Raw genomic sequence first — 18,667 nt, forward strand, 5'->3', positions numbered from 1 at the left:
CTGAAGATGTCCAACATGAAACCTTGGAAATCACCAAGAGACCCACTGTGGAGAATTATTACATAAATATAAGTAAATTAATTATTTAAAAAGCAACTTTACACAGTGAGAGTGAGCTGTGAGGCGGAGCTGCGTCATCGGTGAGCCGATCAACGGTGAAATAAAGTCCTAATCGATGAACAGAGTCCATTAATAGACTCAATATCAATAAGCAGTGCTCGTCAGACTCACTGTCACCGGCTTAACACAAACACACACTGACCCAAATATCAGCCTTTTAATCAGTCCAACACAACCATCCCCCATATCTCACTCTCACACACACACACACACACACACACACACACACACACACACACACACACACACACACACACACAGAGTGCTGGTTGGCTGGCAGCACGCCGGCCGCTCTCATCCTCATCTCAAATCAAATAAAGCCGCCGTCATACCGCCGGCTACAAACTGCTGCACACACACTCTGAAACACACTCATGGTCAGGAGTTCATTTAATCAGAGCAACGATGCTGCGTCTGTGCATTTAGGCCCCAAAACAGAAACAAACACGTCTGAGAGGCTGTAAAAGGCTCCGAGTGTTCTTTCATTAACAAAAGCTGCTCATTAATTAAGGGGAGTAGCAGTTTGATCTTACACACTACAGTAGCTTCAGTTTACCTGAATAATCTTTACATAAGGACTGGAAAGACGTAACTCGAGCCTATTAACACACCACATGTTTGTCTAGCAGTCGAGGATTACAGCAGGTATTAAATGGCTGAAGTGCATCAGTATTCTCATTGTAATGAAATGCTCTCTACAGTGAGACAGCTCTTTAACTGAAGCGCTGTCAGAGCAAACATAATACCTTCACCCCCATCAGCCAGACTACAGGCAGAGGCTGCAGAATAAAGACAGAAGTGTGGGCGGGAAGGAACTTCACCTGGAAACAAACAGCCTTAAACTGCGCTCCAGCCTTCATCTAACGCTCACTCTGACACACTTTGACACGTTCTTACACTCAGATTTTTCCCACTGCCTCCTCACGTCCTCCTCCTTCACCTCTATCTCCTCAAAAAAAAAAAGCATAAGGTTACATTTCCCCCCAAAATATCCTCTTGATGGGACTGCAAATAGGTTATGATGAAAGCGCTGCCTTTTCCGAACCTTCACAGAGACACTTTTACAGCCCGGACCTCAGAAAGGACACCAGGATGTAGGCATTGGTCTCTGGTGAGAGTTATTGTGTTTTGAACACGCACATCAGCCACCCTGACCTGCTCCTACCAACTCTGAGTAGTTTTTCATTCATTTAAAAAGGTGTGGAAGGGTTCGCCATTGGTGACTAAACTCAAGTAATCTAGGCCAAGGTCACGCCGTTTGGATGTACAGGAATGCAGACTCTAGGAGACGCAGTCATGATCTTGTTCATGTTTTCATCATCAGTGACTACATATATGTCCACAAAATATTTAGACTATCAACTCATAATGTGTTTAGAGAAAATGCGTCTTAACTGTTCCTATACTCCTGACACATTCGGGATCACTACAGGTTTTCGCTTAGGCAGCAGTTGTCCTTTCTTTAGGCGCCTTCCCAGCTTTGACAGAAGTCCAGCTGGGATAACCACATTTACTCAGGGCCTTCTTGATGTAATCTTCTGCTTCCCTGACCGCTCTGTCTGTGGGGATGGTGTTCGCACTATGTTGTAGCGTCCTGATGACACCCAGTTTGTGCTTCAGTGGATGATGAGAGTCAAACCTTAAATCTGTATGCATTGGCTTACAGTACACATGAACTTTTAGATGTTCCCATTACTGATGGAAATCTCACAGTCTAAGGTTTTTGCTTAGGCAGCACTTGTCCTTCTCTCCTGGATCTGTCACAAAAATGAAAAGCCAAAGGATGAAACACACAAATAACCATCAGCAATCATCCACAGCAACAATCAGTGAAATCCACGTGTAGGAGTCACTCTGTACAGAGGCCAAAACACTCTGCACTCTGCCAAAAAAAGCCACGTTTCCATCTTTATGTGTGAATCTGCTTCCCTCTCGACATCCACTTGTCTGTCTACAAAATGACTCATCTTTAGGCTTTTCTTATTTTTAGCTACTGAAAACTACACACAATCAGGCAACAATCAGATATAGACACTAAACTTTAAACTGACGTGAGGATTCAGACTGCAGAATAAAAATCTGTTTGCTTATTAATGTTTGACAAGAATCCTTTCAGAAACCACTTCAGTTTGTTAAGGCTGTACTGAATTTAGGAAACAACATTTTTGGGTGTGTTCTGACAGGAAGATAGAAGACTAATGAAAATGAACCCAAACGGTTTTATTTACTTTCTTCGTTTTAGTGCCAAGACTAAAAAAATGTCCCAATTTAACTCAAGACAAAAAGCATTGGAGGGAGAGGTGAAGTAAAGAACTGGTCTGAGTCACAGACCAGTCTGTAAACTGATTCCAGGTTTATTAGCATCTTTAGCTCATCAGTTCGGCTGCTCTGCTCCCTTTGTTCTCTAAAGAACGGAGGAGGAGGTGTTTGTTTCAGCGTGGTTACATCAGGCGTTACCGCCGTCCCGGATGCATCTCAACTTTGGCTCGCTCTGCTGCTGATGCTGCGTATCAGAGGGGTGATTCAGAGCATAACAGCGAGCGTCCTCGGATGGATTTGAGCCTTATGTAAGAGCTGTAAGCTGCAGGGAGGGGAGGGGTGGGACTCCAACCGGCACGCCAACGTCACTGGGCCAGTCGTGGACTACAGGACACAAACAAGCTAAGCTCAGTCAGCCAGTAACTGATATGAAGAAGCCTGAGGAGTGTGCAGTCTAACACAAAATGATCATCTATTAAAATACAAGAGAGCCAAAATATTAGGAACACACCAAGCACCACGACCTTTGGATTTTGGTCCATTTGAAAACCATTACTGATCTTTTATTAACCACTTAGACTCTAGACGTTTATTATATTGACCATTAAAGTGACGAAGGCCACATTAAATTTAGTAAGAAATAAATCGAGATTTTATAAAGACTGCAGTGTGACCGGGCCCAGGACCATTTGAGGCTTTATATGCTTAAGTTAGGGATGCAAAGCTCCAACTTTTTCCATCTCTAACACCTCGGCTTTTGGTATCTGCTGATCCCATGCCGATAATAAGTTAATAGGTCATATTGCTCAGTGAGGAAAAGACCAGGCTGATATTGATCCAGGCAAACGTGGTGAACATCAGCAGGACCTTCAGGTCACGTCTGGTTTAAACTAACACAATCAATGACAAATCAGCTGTCAGCTCTGTGATCAATGGTTTTCATTGCACACAGGTGGACCGTGCTGCTTCACGGCTCTGTTCACAGAGGCCACAAAGCCTCGCCACACGGGCCAACTTGGCTCTGAAGAGGAAGTGAGGAGGAGGACAAGCAGGACCCCTGAACAACCTCCAGCACTGAGGCGACACAGCAGCCAGCTAATACGCTGCCAGCGAGGAGGGAGCGGCAGAAGGCCAAGGCGTCGCTGCTCTAACACTGAAGGTTAGCAGTGAAAACAGTGTTACAACATCGACGCGTCTCCGAGCTCTTTAATGAGCGAACAGCTCCGTCACATGCTTATGCAGTTATTTAAAAACACTGCAGAGAAAAGAGGGAAGAGCTTGTCTCTGCAGCTGTGAAACACAGAGAGTCCTGTCTGTTAAATGCAGTTTTCCTCACAGACTCTGGTGCGAGTGCTGTTAAAAATAAAGAAGGCTGATGGTTTCCAGGCCGCGGCCTGAAGTCACACTCGGGTCCGGTTATTTTAACACACCACACTCCGCCGGCATGACCCGCCTGCAGTAATGATACAGCCAGAGTCCCCGCCGGAGACCCAGAACCAGGACAGCATCTGGCCCACTTCTGCTTCCTCGGCTCTGCAGAACAAACTCAAATTAAACCTGCTCTGTGTAGCTGTATCATGGACTATAATGCTCTTTACTGGACCTAAGTGAGAAGAAACTGAGCCAGCTTTAAAGACTGAATGGCCTGCGAACTGACCTCAGCATGGACAAATGGAGTAAATGGAGCTTTCAGGATCAAATCTAACATCTTCTTTCTGTCTGGAGTTCACTAAACTCATCAAGGAGAGGAACACAAGGAAGGAAGCAAGGAAAGAAAATAAAGCAAGGACACAATAAATAGAAGAAAGGAAAGAGGAGCAGATGAAGGAAATTAGGCAGTGAGAAAGAAACAAGCAGACCAGAGGATGGAGAAAAAAAGGACCTGAACAAAAGTTGAGGAAAGAAATTAAAAGAAAAAAGGAAAAACTGGGCAAACGAAGAAAGAAAGCTAGGTGGGAAAAGGAGTCAAGCAAAGACAAATGGAGGGATAAAGGAATGAAAAACATAAGGCAAAAAGAGAAGGAAATAAGGACCCAATGAAGGGAAGATTGATAAAAAGGAAACAAGAAATAAGAGTTAAGGAAAGGAAGAAAAAAGAAAAAGATTCAAGGAGGAGTTAAGGAAACAAGAAGGAATTAAATTAGGAGCACACAAGACTAGCATGCAAGGACAGAAGGAAACAAGGAAGGATGGAAAGGTGAAGGAATGAAGAAAGAAAAGAAGGATGAAATGAAGGGATGAAGGAGGAGAAAATTTAGCAAGGAGAAAAGGAAACAAGAAAAGAAAACGAGGTAAGGAAAAGTAAGAAAGGAGAAGAAGTGGAGTTACAGAAAGAGAAGAAATGTAGAACAAACGAGGCAAAGTTAGGATAGCGAACAGGTGACACTTTAAGGAAGGAAACAGAAAATGATGTCAAATAAAGAGAAGGAGACGAGCAAGGAAAAAAATAAAAATAAAAGGAGTAATGAGGAGAAGGAAGTAAGGAAGGAGAAGAGTCATCTCTCCATCATCCCTCCATCTCTGCTCCCTGCTGCAGCATTTCCTCTAATAGGATTTTCTCCCTATTATACCCATTGTAGTGAGTGTGTGTGTGTGTGTGTGTGTGTGTGTGTGTGTGTGTGTGTGTGTGTGTGTGTATGGAGGCAAAGCAGAGAGGAGGATCAAAGCTATAACTGAGAAACAGCTCGACTCATCTGGAGGAGCTTCAGCTGCTGAAGAATCACGAGTGTGTGTGTGTTGTGTGTGTGTGTGTGTGTGTGTGTGTGTGTGTGTGTGTGTGTGTGTGTGTGTGTGTGTGTGTGTGTTGGGAAGATAAAGAAAAAAGCAGATAAATTGATGCAAACGTAGACGCAGTAATTGGCATCCAAGACTGAGTGTGTGCATTTTTACAGCCCATATTACTTCTGCATGGCTGCGGATGTAGGTCAAACACACACACGCACGCACACACACACACACACACACACACACATTCCCCTACATTTACTCCCAACAGACACACACACCGGTCGAGTCCATTAAGACAGCGAGGTCAGGGGCCGTCTTTATCAGACAACAATCCCTGGCCTCGGACAGAAAAAAAAAAAAAGTTCCCCTCTGTACACTGATGAGTAGGTGCTCTGAAATCACCCAATCAGGACGCAGCAGCAGGATGAGGTAAGCGCATACAGGTGTTGAGTCAAATGACAAGAAAAAACTGATCGACTAGAGAGATTAGAGTGGCACGTCAGAGCAAGACGAGGAAGCTGTCGCTCACAGCGTCCAAACACATTATTTCCTAACTATTAAACACTAATTACAGTTATTATTCTTATTAAAATGATTACTACGGAGAACATGGAATCTTAAAAAAAGGTAACATGAGCTTGTGAAGTCGACATTTCACCACATTTCATACCTCAAACAGACCGAAACATGGACTAAAAGAGCGCAGAGCCCAACAACATTTTCTAAATCATTTACAGCACTTCTGGTTATTATGATTAGTGTGGAGCTAATGAAGCCAAACACCCAACGAGAAGCATGTATGTCGATGCTAGAACCTAAGACCTAAGAGTCTAGCCAAATTACACACACACACACACACACACACACACACACACACACACACACACACACACACAGAAAAATATTTAGTATACACATCCAGAAATGCATATACTATTATATATTGTACATATATTTATTAGTTTCAGATGTAGCCATTCTTGTATTTTGCTTGTTTACATTATTGTATTTTGCACAACTCTGTTGCTTGTGAAGCTCGCACACAAGAATTTCACTCACATGTGCTGTACCAATGTACCTGCACATGTGATGTGACAATAAAAGTGATTTGATTTGATTTGAAATTAAACAACACAGATTATTTTCTTTAAATGCGCCGTTCCTGGTTATTATTATTATTAGTATCATCATCATCCAGCCACTCCCTGAGGCTGCTTCTGCTGGGGGTTTCTTCCTGTTAAAAGGGAGTTTTTTCCTTCCTACAGTTGCCAAAGCACTTACTCACAAGTGGTTATGTGATTGTTGGAGTTTTCTCCGTTATTATTGAATGGTCTTTACCTACAATATAAAGCGCCTTGAGGCAACTGTTGTTGTGATTTGGTGTTATATAAATAAAATTAATTTGTTAATATTACTGTGTAGCACGGCATGCTAAACAACCAATATGAGCACCAAAGCGCGGCGGTGTTTCTGATAGGAACACTGAGCCCTTTTTTTTTTAAACTTCAAAACTGACAGAACGCTGGCCTGAAAGCCGCGTGCAGCATGTTAAACACAAGCCGTAAGAGTGTGTGCGCTCTGCGGTGAGGAGCCGTTGTTAAAATGCGCCGCAGCATTTTAAACGCGATGCTTTGTGCCTTCAAACTAAGAGTTAAAAGCCTGGCTTGCCTTCGTCTTGCGGAGGCGTAAACCTTTGAACGCGCTGCCAGAAGAGAGAATCAAGTCATTCAAAAACCAAAAGAAACAGAAGTTGAACGTTGAACTTCAAAATAAAGGCCTCCCTGCTGAGGTTTTCTTGGTCAGTGTGAACATGAAAGAGAAAAAGTAACAAAGTAAGAAATCAGGCTGACAGATATTTTCTTGATTAATCTGCAAAATGTGAGGGAACAATGAGAAAAGCAGCATTTAATTGTTCTGCTGCCTTTAGTTATTTTAATTTGAAAGGTTTTCCCACACTGCTGAAGGTGTGAACAGCCACACTTCAGCCTCCAGTTTCAGGACTTCTCTCAGGACAAACAGGTCGTCTGCAGAAACAACAGCTTACCTGCCAGACGCCGTCATCTAGCAGCTCGCTGGGTTGGGGGGGTTAACGCCTCAGGAATCTCAAACATGTGAAGCCATGCCCTGCACCACCACAACCATCCACCCACCCCCACCTCCTCTGTGTGATCAGACTCTAAACCTGTTAGTCCACCTCTGAGAGACCTGCAGAACCCAACGCCTGTGGAAAGGTCACAGAGACCCTAAGAACAGGACAAAACAGAGCTCCTTCAGAATAAAAGCCTCTAAACAAACCTTGCATCAGCCGAGACAGCTACAAATGATTTCTGCTTTATGTGTTTGTTTCTGTGTTTAGTCTTTGTCGTCCTGCACGGACTCATTTATGGAGCCTTTAAGGTTCCTCTGCAGAGGACAGAGGCTGATGGAGAAAACATCCATCTGTGAGAACAACAACTAATGCACTTCCTCTCATCTGTCATGTTTTCCACTCGTCCCCTCTCCATGGAAAGAGGATGCTGCAGATAAAAGTCAAACTGCTCCCTGTTCCTACTTCCTGTCTGACATTTTTAACCCTTCATTGGCTTCTGTCTCACCATGCTTTGGATGGAGGTGATGGCGCTCTGCCTCGTGTTGAATTTGCTGAGCTCCGAGTAATGAAAGACAAACAGCAGCAGAGTCTCAACCAAACACCACCCTGCTGTTTAAAACAAACACACACTTCACACTCAAACATCCACACACTCAAACCCTTGTGGTCACGTGTTTACCGTCAGCGCTGCCTCCGTTCATGCTCTCCGTGCTGGACTGCGACAGCGCCGTCCTCCGGCTGCGGCGCAGCGACCTGTTGGTGCTAGGGCTCCCCACCGGCGTGGACGTGGAAGCACCGTCCCTCCTGGAGAAGATCCCGCTGAAGAAGCGAACCAGGCGCCGCTCGCTGGAGCGTCCCCCACCTCCCCGCAGCAGGAAGCCTCCACCTGCTGCCCCGGCAGCGTCCTTCTCTTCCGCCAGCCGGAGCAGGTCGCTGTTGTCCAGTGTGCGGTTCTTGCTGCCTTGCGCCCTCTCCCAGCGGCTCAGCTCGGACATGGAGTCTGTCTTGTTGAGGACGGCGCCGACCTCCAGTGTCCTGCTCTTCTCTCTGGTGGGGTCGAGGAGGCGGGCTGTGGGGAGCGGCGCAGCCGGCTCGTCATTCTTTGCGGCGTCCTGGCCAATGCAGCCGGAGCTGCTGTGGTGTTTGTCTTTGGAGAGCGCCCGCAGGCGCAGCAGCTCACCACCGCTCCAGTGCCTGAAGCTGAAGCTGCGGCGCAGCAGACCGGGTGGGCGCTTCAGAGGAGGTGGAGTCTCCGGGGGGCCTTCTGTGGACGGCGCCCCGTTACTTTTAGAGTGGGCCAGCTTCCCGACGCTGCTCACGGGCTCCGAGCTCTGCTCCTCCACGCTCTTCGCCTTCAGGAGCTTCTTCTTCTTCTCGCCAACACCACCGTTCTCCACCAGCGCCTGTGGTGCTTCCTCCACCTCCCGCTCGCCGCCGTCCTCCTGCCCGGGCTCCGCCAGCGGACTGGTGGCCTTGGCGCCCCGCTGCAGCAGCTGCTTCCGGCAGATCTTCAGCCTGCCGAGCTCCAGCTGGCCCGTGCTGAACGTCCTAAAGTTCCGCATGTAGCCGTGGGAAGAGGAGAAATCCTCCGACTCGTCCTCCACCTCCTTCAGCTGCTCCAGCAGACCTCCCCGCTGCACCTCTGCCGACCCCTCACGCCTGAAGGCGCCCACCTTTGGGTTCTCTGCCCGCCGGGGCACCGAGTCCTCATCCTCTACGCTCTCCCTCTTCACCAGCGTGAGTGAGATCCGGTACACAGTCTTTCTCTGAGGAGCTCCTCTCTCCATCCTCTCAGAGCTGCTACTGTCCAGCAGGTACATCGCCTCCTTCAAAGCTCATGTGAGAAACTGTGAACTGCTCCTTTACTTTAAAATATTCGGATTCAAAGAGAAACTGTGAACTGCTCCTTTAGTTTTATCCTCTGAGCACTAACCTCTGCAGGCTGCTGATGGGTCTGCGGGTAAATCCAGTAAACTAACATGCATTAACTCCATAAACCAGCTCCAAACCCAGGCTTTCCTCTTCATCCAGATGTGTAAACAGCGGTTTGGAACGCAGGAGACACTCGGGGTTCATCCCAGCGGGATTCACGACACACAGGCGCGTCCTCCGCGGCTCCCACGGGGCTCGCAGCTGAGCTCCTCCCGGTGTCTTAGGCGTCCTGCCCGGTCAGAGGAGGTCCTCACTCCGCGCTGAGTCCCGGCTCCAGCTCCGGTGTCTTTACAAACCAAGCCGGGCGGGGAGACGCTGTTCGAGTCCCGGACGGTCTCCCATTGTGTGCGCACATCCCCCGCAGCGCCGCGCAGCAGCCAGCCGGGCCTCTCGCTCCTCAAACCCGCTTCACTTGTGCTCCAAATGCCGCTGAATTTCCAGCTGAAGATCCGGACCTCCGCTCACACTTTAACCCGCCGACAGTAAACACCGGACCGGACAGCCACCGCACCGTCCTCCGCTGCACTCTGAGCGATCTCCGCTCCACACACACAGACACACACTGAACACCGGCCAGCGGCAGCAGCAAAGGATGATGGGGAAACACGGTGCGGAGACCTCACAGGAGCCGGAGTGTTAAACCACGTGTTTATTATTTACTCTTACAGCAGAGCCTGGGCTATTTTAGAAGCTCTGTTAGCGGCACCAACACTGAGAAGGACACTTTTCTCCTCACTATGGCTAAAACATATGGAGGCCTGAAGCTGCCAAAATAAAAACAAACCAAAAAATTGAATTAAATTAAATTCCAATTTAAAGAAAAACTAAGTGCAAACAGTTTATTTATTCACTCATTCAAACACATTTAAGGAGGACTGAAAATCCCAAATTAGAAAGAAAGAATGAAGTAATAAAATATATATATGCAACAGCTTATTCATAAAAAATATACTAATTGACATTTTAGGTGTTAATTCACTTATTCACTATTTTACTTTTGTGTTTATTTTATTGGTTTGTCCATTGAAGCTTGTTTATCTCTATTTTTGTAATACAATTCTTTTGTCCTGCAATATGAAAAACAAACAGGATGGCATTAAGATTTTCTTATGGAGGACCAAAAGTACTAAAATAAAAAAAAATAAATGTGTTAATGAATATATAAATAACAAATATAAATGCAACAACAACAAAAAATTAAAAAACATTCATGGCTATTAATTAATTTATCAAATTTCACATAAATGAATGCTTCCGATTTGGTTTGCTCCTGTATGCGTTTCATTTTAAATAATACCTGCATTTATTTACCTTCCTGTTTAAATTTAGATTTTCTTCCCTTTTTTCTTTTATTTACATAACCTTTTGAAGTACAGCCCCCTTTTTGCAAAAATGAATAATGAATTAGAATACGCACACGCACACATATACATACATATACATATACACATATACATACATATACATATACACATATATACTTGCAATTATTTTGTTTTTTAATTATCTATTATCTATTATTTATTATTATTTTGATAATTTTTTTCCCTTTTCTGGCAGTTTCAGTCTTCCAACTTTGGACACTGAAGCATGGATTTTATATTCTGGAGCAGGTTTCTCCCTTCAGCAGGCTGGAAACTTTCCTAAAATAAATGCTGAGGACCTGATGACCCTAAGCTGTGGCTTTACTTCCTGCTCTGATCTACATGTAAGTCAGCTGGGCAGTAGCGGGGTCACGCGAGAGCAAACTCCAGCTCTGGTTTTACCGTCTGCACCGCCTCCTCTAAAGCAGGGGTGGAGCCTCCTCTTTCTCCTCTCTGTCTGTCAAGCTCTTTGAAGCCTCCCGGGCAGCCATGGAGGCAAAAGCTGCACCCACAGGGGCACAAAATCAAATTTGAGGTGGAAGAAGCAGCAGAAAGAGGAGCTGAGGAGCTTCTGATGGTGGAATACACACAAACATTTAAGTGATGTTTAACTGAACCTGAGTGTGCACTGATTTAATCCCAAACAGTAAGCAAGAAACATAAAAATAAAGACGCAGAAACTGAAAAGTCTGAAAGCGGTCTCCATCTCCAGAGGAACCACTAGATTCCAACATAGATCTGAGTTTGTCCCTCCTGTTTTACAGTCCCTGAAACACCGGGCTCATGCTGATGATCGCAGTAATAACACACTAAGGAGTTCCGCCTTAGTGAAGTTGAGGAAGTGATTCTGCCTTTAGGCTGGATATCTCCCAACCTATGAAGTTATGAGGACACGAAAAAGATGGAAAAGTGGCTTCCTTAGATCTGCACACTGGAACAATATGAAGCTGCGGGCTTCTGGGCTGTTAAAGAGCAGATTGAAAGAATAAATCCACCTTAAAAACATTGTTTAGCTTCAGGTACCTCACAGCAAAGATTACACATATGCTGTGTTTAGGGGGGTCCTCTTGTGTTTAGACCCAGTGTCACTATGAGCATGTGCAGCTTCATCACCGCTCCAACTTTGAAATATTTAAGGTGGAAGTGAGAAGTGGGTCTGCGGTTGCTGTTTGTCACGTGACCTGCGCCTCTTTGATCAGTTTCTAAATTAAAGCGAAATCCTGAGTGGAAACTTGTTCTCTCAGCGCTTTCTTTCATCACGACTTCTCATCTCTGAAGTGCCTCCCTTCATCTCCGAGGAGGAGGAGTGCGGGGGAGGATTAACTCACCCTCCTCTTCCTCACCGTCAGGCCTCGGCCTCTGACGCCGGGTGGATGATTAGTGGGATTAATCGAGATTAGACGAGCAGCTGAGGGCAACTTTCTCCTTCCACTTTTCGATTGGGAAGCACATAAAGGTAGTTAATGTGCTCTCCCCCCCCCCCCAACGAGACACCGAACATCAAACGCACCTCCACCCGTCCACCTGGAAACAGCTGGACGGAGATGGGTAAAGGCTGCCGTTGTCACACGAAGCTGGAAACATTGTGCATCAAGGTGAGGAGGGGGATGGTGGAAGCAAACTCCACGCCGAGATGGCAAATTACACGCCAACGCACGCTGCCCCTCCGTGACATCAAACACACCTCGCAGCCTTTCATCCCGCAGCAGCCTCAGACTCAGACGTGAGATAACTCGAGTGATGTCACAGCCACCAATGCAGCTCCTGACTCCGGCGGCGGAGTCTGTCACGGCAGGTGGAGACATGAAAACCGTCCTCTGCATGTTTGTCAGCGAGTCCTCGTGTTTCTGAAGGTTTGGTTCTCAAACCGGAAAAAAAAACAGCGACTTGTCCTGAGGGACAGTCTGTGTCCTGGAGTCTGTGTACAGCTCAGCTCAACACCTGCAATCAATTTATTCGTCCAATCGGGCAACCATGAGGTCAGACCTTGGTCTGGACATGAGAGCTTCAGTTCATGGAAACAAAACGTCACGTTTTTTGGGTCCATGAGCACAAATGTGTAAGTAGTGTATTTCAACAGTAAGTATATTAGTGTAGTAATCTGTTGTGGTGAAGATGGAGCTGAATCTGTCGACTTATTGGTCGATCTACAGTCCTTCCCTCGCCCATCAGGTCGAGGATACAAGCAGCAGAATTGAGCTTCTCCATTTAGACTGATGCTCCACAACCTTAATCCACATATTCAGATATTTTGCGCAGAATAGAACGTCTTTGGAGGGGTCCTCATGGCAACCAATCTTTAAAAGACATGGCAACCGATGCATTTTAACCCAAACCTAACTCACCGGTTTTTCTTCCATAATATATAATTTTCTAACCCTAGAACACTAACGTGAGTTTCTAAGACTTTAATGAGGAAGAAAATCAAGTCCAGAAACTAATGCAGCTTTCAAATTAATAGGTTTTAAAGGCTTTAGGTTGCTGGCTCACTAACTGGTACAAACACAGTGAGGCGCTCTCCCTGTGAGGGCGCCCTCCCTCTTAAAAGGTAAAATCTGCAGCAGAAAGCAAACAAAGACTGAAATTATTGGGGGGGGGGGAGTGTCTTTTTCTACCCTCTGCAGGTAAAAGAGTGCTCAAGGGCACTTAGATGGTGGGTGCTTTTGGTCAGGAAAATGACAAGGTCTCGTCAAAGTCAGCGCTGTGTTAATTCCAATCGATCAGCTCGATCAGAAACAGATCAGAGCTGTCTGCGGTAAGAGGCTGCTTTATCTCGACGTCCTCCAAAATGAGCTGTTAGCTTTTTGTGTGTGTGTGAGGATTTGTTTTCTCTTTCCTCTCGTTAATCATCTCGTGACCTCCCAGATTTATCTGGTGACCCCGTGTGGGGTCCTGACCTCTGACAGATACCAGTGAGAGGGATTTATAGCCGGCGCACTTTGAGGAAGGTTATTTCTCATTTTCCTGTGAGTTTAAGCTTCCTGGTGCAGGCTGTTTGCAGTAAAGTTGGAATCTAAGTGTCCGCAGAGGTCTGCAGAGCTTTAACCTGTCCTTTAAGCTTTAATCTGGCTCTCTGGGGACCCCGCCGCCGCCACTGCCCTTATCGGGCCCTGCAGCACCCAACCCCGGCAAGAGCGTGGACAAACACCGCCACATCAGAGAGGGTCACTGCGGCGAGGTTTATAGAAGGAGACACAAAGCAGCTGGATATTTGAAATGGTGATCTGCGAGCACAGCGGGATTAACCGGGGGTCAACTGCAGCCGGCAGGTGGAGACTGAAAACCGATGGAGGAAAAGATGGAGACATGGCTGTTAAATGGGATTACCAAGAAGTGTCTGGAAACAGCTCTGCTGCTGCATTTAAGGCAAAGGAAAAGCCTTAAAATAACATTTGAAGCCTTGAATGAATAGAAATCACCTCTTCAGAAACACGTTACTGCTCCTAAGACACTATACGTCTTTTTCCTCGGTTTTCAACAGATCTTAAATTCACATCTTCCTTATGGTTTGGGAGCAACATTGGGGAAACAAGCCTCTTTCTTCTTTTTCTTTTTCTTTTTCTTTTTTTGTCTCTTTCTTCAAGGCAAATTTCACTTTATCTTCTTTATTTTAGTGGCTTAGAAACAGGATGACAGCTATAGGTTATCTTTAATATAGACTCAACACATGTTTAGTTTTCTCTGAGGCCTTTGGAGATACAGTGAGTGCCAATGTAACCCGTCCAACCTCGCTCTCTAAAAAGGGATTTTGAGCAACTGCCCTCATGATTATTGGGATTATTGGGAAAATACTCCTCACTGATATCCTGCAACTATTTACAGTTTAATAAAGGCCAAAGCTAAACCCTGCCAGAGTCCTTTCAAGATATATTAGTTTTAGATTTACTTACATTTAGATGTTTCAATTCTAAATGCATGCAGACGCCCTTTAACAGAGACGATTAAGCAACACTGAAAAGGTTTGAATTAATCTTTCTGTGGATCATATTTCCAGCTCTTGATCCTGAAATGACATAAACACCCACACATGCAAAATCAGGCCATTTATTTTATGGGTTTTACATAAACACACTAGAGTCTAGTGTGAAGAAGTCTTAATAATATACTTTATAACTAATAGCAGTCATTTGAATCTACTATGAATAGACTCTGATCTGTTTACAGGCCAGTCACTTCAGTCACTTTGGGTCTCAGCGAGCATTACACGAGTACAGATGTATAAATCTATATAAAGTTATAAAACAAGGCTCATTTTAAAGCACTGATACTGATCAATACATCAGGAACAGGCGAGCTCAGAGGTAAACTAAGAGAGAGAGAGGTGGTGTGTATCTGCTGACTGACCATCCCAGCATCCATCTGCTGTGTCGGCACGCTCTGGCTGCCTCACATGAAATATGTATGCAGCTCTGCAGACACTGCCAAAGCGTGTCTGACATGCCGCACCACCACGAGGGAGAAACACACACCTCTGTATCTGGAGTCGAGTCTGCCGTTTCTGGGATTAACTGCTCGGCCCTTAAAACGTGTTAAAATGACCAAAACAGCCGGAGACGTTTACTCGATACGCAACGCTAGACAGATCTCATCAAACTGCAAATATATGTTGAACTGTGGTGGAGGATTTCAGCTTGACGAATTATTTTAAACTGTCAGAGAAGAGCCGATGAAGCAGAGGCGGCGTATAAAAACGGTTTACCGTGAATAAAAATCAATAACATAGCTGTTTAAATTAAACCTGCATTCAATCAGTTTTAATATTTCCATCATTCTATTTTTGTCTCCAAGGAAACATCTCGCATTCATAAAAGGCTGATGAACATCTTTGAACACTCACAACTAATATTCAGAGCTGCTCGGCCCGCCCCCAAAGTTCCTGTACGTAGAATTTAATTTACACCGGGGTGCCTTCAGCCCCCCAAAACCTACAGAGTGAAAATGTAAACAAAAATGGGCACAGTGTCAAAAGTTTTCAACAATAACTCTTGAGTATTCTTTATAACAATAATAATAATAATAACTAGGAGTTTGTAGGTACACATAGGTTCCAGTCGGATAGAAACCTGTTAAAGTTACAGTCTGTAGACGATCGTTTGCAGTTCTGTTTTCTTACTCTTCCTGTTGCTGTGGGACAAAACATCCCCAAAAACATTAAATTTAGACTGTACACCATAGCTTTTCCCATCTCAGTAGAAGACTGTAAGCCTGCTGTTTACCTCAGCTGTCAATACTGGGTGAAGAGCCTCCACCTGTATTTAGTCTGAAAGACGGAGTACAACTTTGTAACAGAAGTCTGACGCAGGTCAATTAGTCAGAGAAGATCATCTGACTAATGACAGCCATTAGTCAAATCACCATTAGTCACGTTAGTGAGGACATCCTGAACTTTTCTGTCAGTAAGGCAGCTGTTGTTACCACTGAGTACAGTACAGTACATTTATGAGTACAGTATCCTTTTTTCTTCCTGTTAAATAACCTTAAAATATATTTGACTATACCTTTAACACAAACAATCAGGTCTGCAATGATGGGGAAAATCACTGGTGTATTTGTATTTGTGTGAAAAAGCCAGTAAAAGAACATTAGTTTTACACTTCCTGACAACAGGTTAAAGACGAGCTCCTGTGACAATCATGTTTAGCAAACACCCAGCGGGGAGCACTCTAATCAAACATGACACACACACACACACACGCTCATCTTCCTCATCCTGCAGGAGTTCAGGGTTTTTCTTCTGCATCAAAGACTTAGGGAGCAGTGGGAGGTACAACACCCTCCCTTCCACCTACTGCCTCACGTTCTCCCTCAACCCCTGGAGATGGGGGAAAATGGGTCAGTTAGCAGAGGGGGGCGGAGGAGGAGGGAGAGAAAGGGGGGAGCAGGCAGGGAGTGTCCCCCTCTGGTAGGAGGAAGGAAGAGGAAAAGGAGGTGCTGCACATCTGCACACTCATAAACATGCTTCACTTAAAGAAGCCAACTCAGCTTCAACAGCTAAAATCTAATGACTCAACAGCACAGAGGTCAAAGGTCAAACAGCAAATAAAGGAGACATTGTCCTGTTTTAGGCTACAGAGGCGACCAACAACTAAACGCAGCGTTACTTCTCTTACCTGTGATTGGAGGAGGTGGACAGGTGAGCCAACATCAGGAGGACATGAGGAGAGAGAAGAGAAACAGTCACAACATGCTTCAGTAAAAAGGGATAAACTGCATTAGTCACACAAATTATAATGATGTTTTGCACATGTGGAGACATCTGGAGAAATAAATCAGGTCAGCATGTTGTGTTGCAGATTTCAGTTTTTTTTCATTAAGTTTGAATGTTAATAATAACAATATGTTTGAATAATAAGATCAACTGTGGAGGTACATACACAAGTTCACACAAATAACACACGAGAATTTTTTTTTAAAAATTACACTATTCATACCTACCAGACTTCATTCACAAAAACTGATTTTTCCTCACAGAAAACAGGAGCTGCTGTGTGATTTTTGTTTTTGACCCCTTTATTCAGATCCAAACTAACTCTTTATAACCCCAAGTTCATACAATTTAACCAACTAAACAATCAAGGCAAAAGTAGGCAAACAAATTCTGTTGTGAGGCAAAATTCCTGTTTTTGTGAATGGAGTCTGGTGGAGAGGAGCGGCTTCACTTTCTTGTCAGAAAGAGCAAAGAAATTGGTGAAACTGATCAAAACAGAACATCCACTTAAGCCATGTTGATTTTTTTTATTGATGCCAGACCTGTGCTCCTTGGAGGCTTACTCTAGTGCCACCTACTGCACATAACACACAGACAGTGGCTCAGATTCTGATACAACCTCACTACAAAGAAACGGGGGCGTCCCCAGCTGTCAGGAAACAGTTTTGACTCTGAAACAAAATGATTCTGAACACTAAATGCTTTTAAATATGATGTATGACATTATCAGGCACTCGTGTGTAGACCCTGCCCTCTCGGCTTTAATGATGTGTGGGGATTTCCTTTCTTTGGTTCCCACATCATTAGGAAACCAAACACACATAAACTCCCATCGCACAGGTGACCTTGAACAGATTTATGCAAATCAAAAATGGAGATGAGTGAATGTGGAGATAAGGAGAGGGAAGAGAAACCTGCCCCACCCCACGCTCCAGACGCCCAGTCTGTTGCCATGGAGATGCAAATGGAGGGGCAATGAGAGGGGATGGGAGGGGGCCGGGCGATGCACGGCTGGCTTGGCACCTGAAGGGTGTGTGTGTGTGTGTGTGTTTGCTCACTGAGCATGTGCAGACACATAGGGCAGCTTCTCTCCAACAGACATGAGGATCATGTGGTTACCAACCTCAAACCATTAAAAAGCTACGGTGGTCTTTGACATCGAATCATATACACGAGCATTCATCCCTGTGCTTTTACTCATAAACGCTTTCTCATTAAAAAGACAAAAACTGCAGTTCCTCTAATGTCCACTAGAGGCTGGCTCCAATGGTGAGTGTGTCCATCAAACTTTCAAATTTTCCCCTTCATAACAACTATATAGTGAGTGAAGCTTTTTATAACTGTATTAAGGTTAACAGTTTCTATTATTAAGGGCATGGCCTCCTTGACTTACAGAAATAGACCTGGACCACGTTTGAACCGATTTGTGGGATTTGGTAATAAGCTGAATCATGTCATCAGCGTAACGTCAAAGTGTATGTTTGGTCTGTCCCTTCTGGAGCACTTTTGAATCCAGTTGTCTGACAAGTAATTTGGCTTATTGTGCGGTTAATTATACTAACAGACAGTCCAATAAGTCTGTGCTCCGGATGCAGCATCCTAAATAGACTAGTTTAAGTTACGTGACAATTCAGTCCTACACATATATGATCACTTGTGGCTCCACAAAGGAGAAATGGTGGTGGCTATAAAGCTACAGAAGGTTCAAAACTGGACTTAACAATATGTTTGGTGAAGTCCATGTTAAGCTCCAACTTTGGTGGGATACAAAGACGACAATAAGGAACATTATAATAACAGAAAGTAGTGCTGTAAAATGAATTAATCTGAATTTACAAAATGGGGTGAAATTGACTACTTAATCACTTTTAAGTTAAAAGATCACCTTTTTTTGTTTTGACAAGAGGCTATAGAACAACGACAGACCAATACTTTGGTTTAATAGTATTTTAAAGCTTAAAAAATAAG

At 44.7% G+C, this 18,667-nt stretch overlaps 1 protein-coding gene across 9 annotated transcripts in view; it reads right to left on the reverse strand.

The window, feature by feature from the left end:
- agap1 (ArfGAP with GTPase domain, ankyrin repeat and PH domain 1) overlaps nucleotides 1-18,667 on the reverse strand; it is a 188,773-nt gene that overhangs the window by 131,137 nt on the left and 38,969 nt on the right. Inside the window, exon 1 of one of the 9 annotated variants that reach the window (XM_085264874.1) lies at nucleotides 7,875-9,803. The exons of 3 other annotated variants lie outside the window; for them this stretch is intronic. In XM_085264874.1, the coding sequence (XP_085121000.1) occupies nucleotides 7,875-9,015 (1,141 nt within the window). In that variant the 5' untranslated portion in view covers nucleotides 9,016-9,803. Of the gene's footprint in view, nucleotides 1-7,874; nucleotides 9,804-18,667 lie in introns of those variants that run through there. 5 more of the 9 variants (XM_085264870.1, XM_085264869.1, XM_085264872.1 and 2 more) reach the window with 5 other exon arrangements.

This window comes from Mchenga conophoros, linkage group LG23 (assembly GCF_057382185.1).
Source record: "Mchenga conophoros isolate Kocher_MC1m ecotype Shallow Benthic linkage group LG23, M_conophoros_male_GT1.1, whole genome shotgun sequence".
NCBI classification, from domain to species: Eukaryota; Metazoa; Chordata; class Actinopteri; order Cichliformes; family Cichlidae; genus Mchenga; species Mchenga conophoros.